Genomic DNA, 9,454 nt, shown 5'->3' on the forward strand with positions numbered 1-9,454 from the left:
ATTATTATTCTACAATTGTATCACAGTGGCCAGTTGTTTCACCAGATTTGGCATTGGTTACTAGTCGGGCCCCACCCAGGGGCCTAGGACGTCGTAACGTATTTTCGTAATATACGTGCAGATCCAAGCAGTGCGGCTTTTTGCATTTGACTGATGGTGATTTTGTCAATTTTTAACTGTTTTAAATGTAATTCCAGTGCTTTTGGTATAGCACCCAGTGTGCCAATTACCACTGGAATTATCACTGCTGGTTTGTGCCATAGTCGTTGAATTTCGATTTTTAAGTCCTGGTATCTTGCGATTTTTTTCATGTTCCTTCTCGGCGACCCTGCTATCACCTGGTATTGCGATGTCTATGATTGTGACCTTATTTTTCTCAACCAGTGTGATGTCTGGTGTATTATGCGCCAGTATTTTGTCCGTTTGTATACGGAAATCCCACAAGATCTTGACCATCTGATTTTCGGTGACTTTTTCAGGCTGATGTTCCCACCAGTTTGTTGCTGTTTTAATATTATAATTTTTGCACAAATTCCAATGGATCATTTGTGCTACTGAATTGTGCAATTTATAATCAGTCTGCGCAATTTTTTTACAGCAGCTGAGTATGTGATCAATAGTTTCATCAGCTTCTTTGCAAAGTCTGCATTTGGCATCATCAGAGGATTTTTCGATTTTGGCCTTAATGGCATTTGTGCGGATAGCTTGTTCTTGCGCAGCCAGGATTAGTGACTCTGTTTCTTTCTTTAATGTACCCGCTGTTAACCATAACCAAGTTTTTTCACTGTCCACTTTATCTTTTATTTTTTCCAGAAATTGGCCATGCAGTGCTTTGTTCTGCCAACTCTCCATTCTTGATTTTATTAATTATTTATTATTATTATTATTATTATTATTATTATTATTATTATTATTATTATTATTATTTAGGAGTTTGATTCCTTCCCTCAAGGTTGACTCAGCAGTACTGCAGGCTACTTCTACTGACTGACGGCTGCCTACAATTTGGCAGTTGAAATCTCCATTGGTTGACTCAGCTTTCCATCCTTCTGAGGTCAGTAAAATGAGGACTCAGATTGTTGGGAGCAACAGGATGATACGCTAAATCACTTAGAATGGACTGTAGAAGCAGTATAGCTATAGCAATAGAACTTAGACTTATATACCGCTTCATGCTGCTTTTACAGCCTGCTCTAAGCAGTTTACAGAGTCAGCCTCTTGCCCCCAACAATATGGGTCCTCATTTTACCCTCCTCAGAAGGATGGAAGGCTGAGTCAACCTTGAGCCTGGTGAGATTTGAACTGCCAAATTGCAGGCAGCCGTCAGTCAGTAGAAGTACCCTGCAGTACTGCACTCTAAACACTGGTTCCCCCATACATGCTTGCTAGTTGTTTCGGTGCTCATCTCTGTTTCTAAGTCAGAGAGAGAGCACTGCCAGAAGACGTCTCTGTGTTCATGTGGCTGGCATGACTAAATGCTGAAGGTGCCCAGAACCCTGTTACCTTCCCACCAAAGGTGGTTCCTATTTTCTACTTGCATTTTTACGTGTTTTCGAACTGCTAGGTTGGCAAAAGCTGGGCCAAGTAATGGGAGCTCCCACCGTTCCACGGCACTAGGGATTCGAACGACTTAACTGCTGACATTTCTGATCGACAAGCCCAGTGTCTTAGCCATTGAGCCACTGCATCTCTTCAATCAGCTATGTATAAAATGCCTTTTCAAAGGCATGTTGTATACATCACTTTCCACCTGCTGTTGGCTAGAAGCCCTGCTCAAAATTTGTGCCTAATGTAAAACTGTCTACCCGAGAGCTGTTCAAATGTTTCCTTCTTGTATACACAGACAGTTCTTAATTAACCAATGCATCAGTTTGTTATAAAACCAGTGTAAAACTCCAAACTTCACCAGCAATGTTGTGTAGGCAGAAGCCAGCCAAGACAGTGAAAAACAGACCTCCTCCCTTAAAAAAAAATTCCACTTAGCCAAGAAACATGAGCTCCTTCACTAAGCCCACACTACTTTAGACATTTCTGTTTGATTCTGCAATATTCCTTTGAATTACTGCTTGAAATTCAGTAATCTTCCCCCTTTTCCTTATCCTCACCCTTCAATATTCTTGCCTAATGGATCCACCTGGTGCAGAGAAACAACCTAAAGAGAGAAAAACTAGTTGAAAAAAAATGTTCCCCTTTTCCAAGCGTCCCCCAGGGTTAGGGATTGATGCAGATGTTTCAAGAGCTGTGTAAGCATTGATGCTTCTGAGGCATACATCAAATCTTTAATCTTGCTGGTTATACTGTCATCACTGCACTGCACATAAAAGCCAACACATTTTCTAAAGGCTGCAGCTGCAAGTCGCTCATCCTTTTGGCAAGAGAGCTTCAAATGGGTTGACCCTGCTTTACCCATTTTACTTTCAGAAAAAAGGGGAAAAAAAGGAAGAGTAAAAATCAAAATATCTTGGATAGAAATGGATTAGCTAATAGAAAAAAAAAATTGCTCTCTGGAGTAAGTTCTGTCTGTAGAACCTGCATCAAATGAGACCAACATGACTTAAAAACAATGTGCAACCTATCTTTCTACGTTCAGCTAACATGATTTTCTCATTTGGTGGCACAATGGTTAGAATATGGTACTGCAGACCAATTCTGTTGACTGCCAGGAGTTCTATTCTCCTTGATTCAGGGCTGATTCAGCCTTCCATCCTTCCGAGGTCGATAAAATGAGGACACAGAATGTTGGGGGCAAGATGCTGACTCTGTAAACTGGTTAGAGAGGGCTGTAAAACACTGTGAAGAGGTATATAAGTTTAAGTTTTATAGCTTTTGGTGTTTGAGTTAGAGATCCCGGAAAGCTCAGAAAACTTTTTCTGGGCATATTGGTTTTCTACGGGTGCTGGAGATCTCTGGATCAAAATGTCTACCTCTGAAATTAGCACTGAAATAATCCCGGTGGCACAGTGGCTCGAGTGCAGTATTTCAGGCAAACTCTGTCCATTGCTTGGAGTTTGTTCCTGATGGGACTCAAGATGGCGCAGTGATTAGAATGCAGTATTACAGGCTATTTCTGCTGCCAGCAGTTCAGCAGTTCAATTCTGACTGGCTCAAGGTTGACTCACTCTTCCATCCTTCCAAGGTTGGTGAAAATGAGGACCCAGATTATTGGGTGCAATCTGCTGATGCTGTAAATCACCCAGACTGTGTTGTCAAGCACTATGAAGTGGTATATAAGTCTAAGTGCTATTACTATTGCTGGTTCCCTGTTTGTGATAAATTAGCATTTCATGGTGGAAGCTCCTGGCTCATGCCAGGTTATCTGGAAAGTGCTGGGATTGTATGCAAATGGATTCTTTTCCGGATCAACTAAACAGTTTTCCTTTATGTTTGCCAATGCAGGTTGGGGGACACACAATGCTACCAATCCGCTGGATGCCCCCTGAAAGCATTATGTACCGGAAGTTCACCACAGAGAGCGATGTCTGGAGCTTTGGAGTAATTCTCTGGGAGATCTTCACATATGGAAAACAGCCTTGGTTCCAGTTGTCAAATACAGAGGTATCATGCCTAAAGATTTTGACTGAAAGAAACATTAACATGACCAATCCACGCTGTTCCTGTTAGTTGGTCAGCAATCAAAGGAAGTCCGCATTGTCCAATCTGGTTGCAAATGGTTCATTGGGATTTTAGGGGAGGTTGCCATGGTGGTGGTGCCATGGTGGTGGTGCAGTGGTTAGAATGCAGTATTGCAAGCTAATTCTGCCGACTGCCAGCAATTCGATCCTGACAGGGTCAAGGTTGACTTAGCCTTCCATCTTTCCAAGGTGGGCAAAATGAGGATCCAGATTGTTGAGGGCAATCGGCTGACTCTGTCAACTGCTTAAAGAGGGCTGTAAAGCACTGTGAAGCGGTATATAAGTCTAAGTGCTATTGCTGTTGCTTCAATTCTCCCAACTGACTAAATTATTTTGGAAAAAAAAAGAAGAGAAATGGGCATTTTGTTGGAAGAATGTTCTCTATACCTGGGCTCAATTTTTATTTATTTTTTTAATTGTATTCTTTATTATTTTTACAAATAATTCAAGATGGTGAACATATCCAACACTCATTCCTCCTACTATTTTCCCCAGGCTAAGACAGAGTGACAGGCCCAAGGTCATCCCTCTGGTTTTAAATGACTAGGGTGGGCCATGAACTCATAACTCTCGCTTTATAGCTGGGTGCCTTACGCCCTAGAACAAACTGGACTTCTTGCATTAAATACATTGTATTTCATGTACTAAATGCATTCAATACATTGCATTAATACAATGCATTAAATACATTGTATTGTATCTAATGGATGGTTCCCTCGATTTTTTTTGAGACAGCATCACCATTTAAAATACTACATAAACACACACAAATGTAGAGAATGGTAGAATGCTTATGAATGTGAAGTGAAACAGAATGCAGCCCCAAATTTAAGTATACAGATCTCAAAGAGATTCTGGAAGTATGTCTTTTGATAGAAGTCGACATGTTGAGTTTGTTTGTGCTAATTTCTGAATGGCACAGGAAAGATACAAAAGATTTTAAACCCACAGTCCAAGCCAGATAAGGCACTTAAAATAATATGCTTTTAAAGCAAATAGAAATTCTAGACTCTGAAGCAAATTAGTTCCTTGCTATGTTTTTGTTCTCCAACATTCCACAAGAATAGAAGCGGATCAGCCTCTTGGGTTGTGCCTAATTTTTGGGGGGGAGGCCAAGGGTTTCAATGAGTAAAAAAAAAAGGATTCAACATGTAGGGTTGACACTGAGCATGTGGGAAGGGGCAGGATTCCTTGTTTTCCTTTCTCTATTTTTTATGTTTGGTTTTGGTTTTAGTTTTTTTTTTTTTTTTTTTTGGTTTTATTGAACACTTATAAGCCGCCCTTTTCCCTGAGGGGACTCAGGGCGGCTTACAATAATGAGGGAGGGGAGTGCAAGACAAGACATAAAAGAAAATGTGAGTAAAAATAATTAACAATAAAAGCACAACATTCACTCGGCATTCGGGCAAGGAGAGAGTAAAGTCCTATCCCCAGGCCTGACGGGATAGCCAGATCTTGAGGGCTGTGTGGAAGGCCTGGACGGTGGTGAGGGTGCAGATCTCCACGGGGAGATTGTTCCATAGCGTCGGAGCTGCAACTGAGAAGGCTCTCCTCCGCGTAGTCGCCAGTCGGCACTGACTGGCGGATGGAATTCGGAGGAGGCCTACCCTGTGCGATCTGATGGGACGCAGGGAGGTAATTGGCAGAAGGCGGTCTCTCAAATAGCCAGATCCATATGTTGCAAAAGAGGCTATTCTTGATTGAGTTAATAATTACGTCAAGACTATTTTATGTTTATATTAGCTGATAACCCAGCACTGCCTGGGTATTTACCTATTCCAACTCTCCTTCCGTGAACGTCACCACAATTTCTAATGTTGGGTTTCCCCCCTTACCAGAGGGAGCCCCCTTGTGGAGTACTGTGAAACTGTTACCATGGCAACTCCACAGCACTGTACAGTAGAAGCTATTTTATGGCAGTATGGTAGAATCCATTTTAAGGCACAACAGGCTGTATCTTAACGGAACACACACTGTGAGGGGTGTTAGTGGTGTCTTACCCCCACAGTATTTGTTTCCAGAGAGTAAGTAATCTGTGTACCAAGTTTGGTTGAAATTGCTCGAGGCATTCCAGATTTATACTGGAACATACACAGACACAGAGCCATTTTTATGTGCATAGATTGAAAATGCTAGGAAACTGAAGTTCATGGCTTGGTTTAAAGGTTCCAGAAAAGTAATGGTAGCTTTCGACTTATAGAACCCTGGAGTATAAATGGGCAACTTCTGGGTCCGTTACGGTCCATTACGTGTCAACCCTGAAGCTGAACTGACCAAAGGCGTTTTGACAACTTCTGTGTTGCCACATTGGAGCTGAGGGATAAGGAGGGGGGATTTGAGATAGCTCGGATTGTGTAGCCAAAACAAAATACTTTCTCTTGGGAACCAAAGACATTCTCACACCTGGTCAGAGGACGGCGGAGTGAGGTCACCAGGCAACCAGACCACACCGTGATTGGACCATGTGTCTAATTGTTTTGAGAAAGTGACACACTTTTACTTGTAATTGAATGAAAACAGTGGGGACCTTCGGAGTCAGTTTTCACTAGATACATGCCAATATGCTATAACCAATAAAGCTATTCTTTGAGGAATCTACCTGCCTTGGAGCTTTGCTTCCTATGGGTCTATTACTTTCTATGGGTCTTACACCCTGACATGGTGATTAACTTCAAATGTTGGGAATTGCCATTCTTTGTTTTAGATTGGAACCAAAAATGAAAACAAGAAAAGACTGTGCTGCTAACAACATGGTTTGAGTTGTGATATTGTGATAGCTTTAATTAAGGTTTATGGGAGAAAGAACAGCTGGAGTGTAAGACATAAATCTGGTAACACATACTGTACAGAGCCATAATGCTTATTGTTTTCTTACCAGTGGTAATTGAGACTTAATGTGATACATGGGTTCTTTGAGGTTCCTTGGAATATTCTTGATTTGATTTTTATCCTAGGATGCTAACCAAGGCATGCATGGGTAAAGACAAGAACACAAGGGCAAATAAGCCAGAAATTAGCCCAGAAAGCCTTGATGATTGCTATCTTCTGCAAACAAAATGATTTAAATAAACCATGGCTTCATGTAGAAGCGCTCAGCCTTTTCTCCAAAACCAAAAGGCATTGTGCAATTATGGATTTTCCAATACTGTTCAAGGAATTGATGGTACAGATCATACTTGACAGCTAGAAATGTATTATTTAGATCCGGGGTCTCCAAACTTGACAATTTTAAGGCTTGTGAACTTCAATTCTGAGAGTTGGAGTCCACAAGTCTTAAAGTGTTCGATCTGCCAACATTTAAACCCCTACATAGAAATAATCCTTGGCACCATTTGCTGTTGAAAGATATAATTTTATTAGAAGACAAGTGTACCAAAGTGTATTACAAGACACATTAGCAGACAATTGTATTTACAAGTATTAGAAGACAAGAGCATCAAACCCCCTAAGTTCATCTTTTTACTCCCTTAACTGCCTCCCATCGCTGACCCCCACTCCCATGATCATTCACATTCAGCAAGTTGTTTTCAAAATTGTCACTTCAAGCTTGGTTGGTATGTAGAGCCGAAGTGGCGCAGTGGTTAGAGTGCAGTACTGCAGGCCACTTCAGCTGACTGCTATCTGCAGTTCAGCGCTTCAAATCTCACCGGCTCAAGGTTGACTCAGCCTTCCATCCTTCCAAGGTGGGTGAAATGAGGACCTAGACTGTGGGGGCAATATGCTGACTCTGTAAACCGCTTAGAGAGGGCTGAAAGCCCTATGAAGCGGTATATAAGTCTAACTGCTATTTCTATACTTCTCCCAGCCAGGTGATCTTGAAGCATCATCTTGGGGAGATGCAGAGGTTACTTTCGCTTTCCCCAAATGAAATTACCCTTCCTATCCACCATCCCTAAAGTTCATGGCAGACTGTCACTGCATGGTAGTGAAGCACAGAAGCAAGTATAAGGTGGCAGTTGACATTGAAAGTTGCCACGTTCGGACACCTCTGTTTAGCTCATGCAGAGGGGGGAAGGAGTTTGGTTTTAAAAAGTAACAGATCAATAAATTTATAAATCAAGCAATGCATACAATTAATCCTCTATGTTTCCTGTTGCAGGTCATTGAGTGCATCACCCAAGGCCGAGTCCTGGAGAGGCCCCGGGTTTGCCCCAAGGAAATGTATGATATCATGCTGGGATGCTGGCAGAGGGAACCTCAGCAGAGGCTGAACATTAAGGAAATCTACAAGCTCCTTCATGCGCTGGGCAAAGCCACTCCAATCTACTTAGACATCCTTGGCTAGCAGCGACCAAGCTTCGAAGCTGTTGCTGTGTCTTTTTTCTCCCTACCCTACCTCTCCCTTGACCTCAAGCCAACATATTCATATAAACTCAAGTGCCTGCTATACATACAACACTGAAACAAACAAAACCGAAAGAGACAAGTTAAAGGGAAAAGTGGAAAGCCTCAATCATATGTAAAGCAGTTGGGGCTATATACAGAAAGAGAAAGAGAGAGAGAGAGAGGAAGAGCTTTTGCTCCCGTAGCTGCTGCTATTAAAAATATAACATCCCAGAAGCAGAAGGGAAATGTGGGAGAGATTGAAAGATTTCTACAGTATTAAACATAACACAAGGGGTGAGGGGACAATATTTAACTTAATATGGAACTGCAAATCCTACAGTGTCCTTTAGATTCTGGCTGTTGGGTAGAGTTCAATTCATTTGGAAATATGGAATAACACCAACAAAAGAACAGTTGACGAAAGCATGCCTAATCAGGCACCAAACTGGCAATGGTCCTGTTATTCCAGGGTGATTCTCCCCTGGAGTAGCTTCCTATTAAGAGATCTCATCTACCATCGTAATGCCACCAACTCTGTCTTGCCCTTCTGGCTTTAACCATTCTGGAACCTCTGTTGTCTCCAGCGTATCTCATTCTACTCCAAGGTTTCTGGTTCTGTCCTATGTGTAAATGTTTCAGTTTTGGAATATATACCATTCAAGAAAGTTCACTTCACCTCCTGGTCAAATGAAACATCAGAGGAACATCAACCCGGCTGCAAAAAAAGAAAAACAAGAATGGATCGAGTATCGTTTACCTGATCGTTTGCATTTTTCCTTTCCTTGTCAAACGAGAGTCCTGGAAATGATCTCAAGGACCCAAACAAATGTCTGCAACAGCCATACGCAAAGAAAGTTTACAAAGTGGATATCTTGGAGACAAAAATCCCAGAAAATTCTCACTGGAATAATTCTAGATATGCAAAACACAGATACAGCTATTGCAACTATTCCATTGACAACTATTGACCCAGCTGTCAATTCCAACGAAGTGGCTTGAAAGCCATCATCTCAGTGGAAGTGGTTCATCATTATATATATATACATATATATACATATATACATATATATACATATATATATATATATGTATATATGTATGTATGTATGTATGTATGTGTGTGTGTGTATATATATATATATATATATATATATATATATATATATATATATATATATATATATATATATATATATATATATATATATATATATATATATATATATATATATAATTTCATGGTGATTTTTGCTGCACTTTCCCCCCTGCTTCTTGCAAAGAATATTTTACACTTCTGATCTAATCCAACTTCTCATCAATCCTGTGTCGGGTACGTAATCTGTCCCCATTCTGGACATGCTGGTGGTCTTAAAGGCAAGGAAAGAGAGAGGTATGTCTGAAGGCTCCATGGAGAATTTATGACGAAGCACAAAGTAGAATCCAAATATTCTCTATGTTTACTGCCTCTACTGTGACCTGGGTCAATCTGTATCTCT

The 9,454-nt window shown here is 41.0% G+C and overlaps 1 protein-coding gene across 1 annotated transcript in view; it reads left to right on the top strand.

Moving 5' to 3' along the window:
* The window catches only part of NTRK3 (neurotrophic receptor tyrosine kinase 3), a 477,242-nt gene extending 468,261 nt beyond the window's left edge, over positions 1–8,981 (top strand). The window contains exons 16-17 of the mRNA XM_032233717.1: positions 3,397–3,555; positions 7,732–8,981. Of these exons, the coding sequence (XP_032089608.1) occupies positions 3,397–3,555; positions 7,732–7,917 (345 nt within the window). The 3' untranslated portion in view covers positions 7,918–8,981. The remainder of the gene's footprint in view (positions 1–3,396; positions 3,556–7,731) is intronic.
* The last annotated feature ends 473 nt before the right edge of the window (positions 8,982–9,454 follow it).

Source organism: Thamnophis elegans, chromosome 16, assembly GCF_009769535.1.
Source record: "Thamnophis elegans isolate rThaEle1 chromosome 16, rThaEle1.pri, whole genome shotgun sequence".
NCBI classification, from domain to species: domain Eukaryota; kingdom Metazoa; phylum Chordata; class Lepidosauria; order Squamata; family Colubridae; genus Thamnophis; species Thamnophis elegans.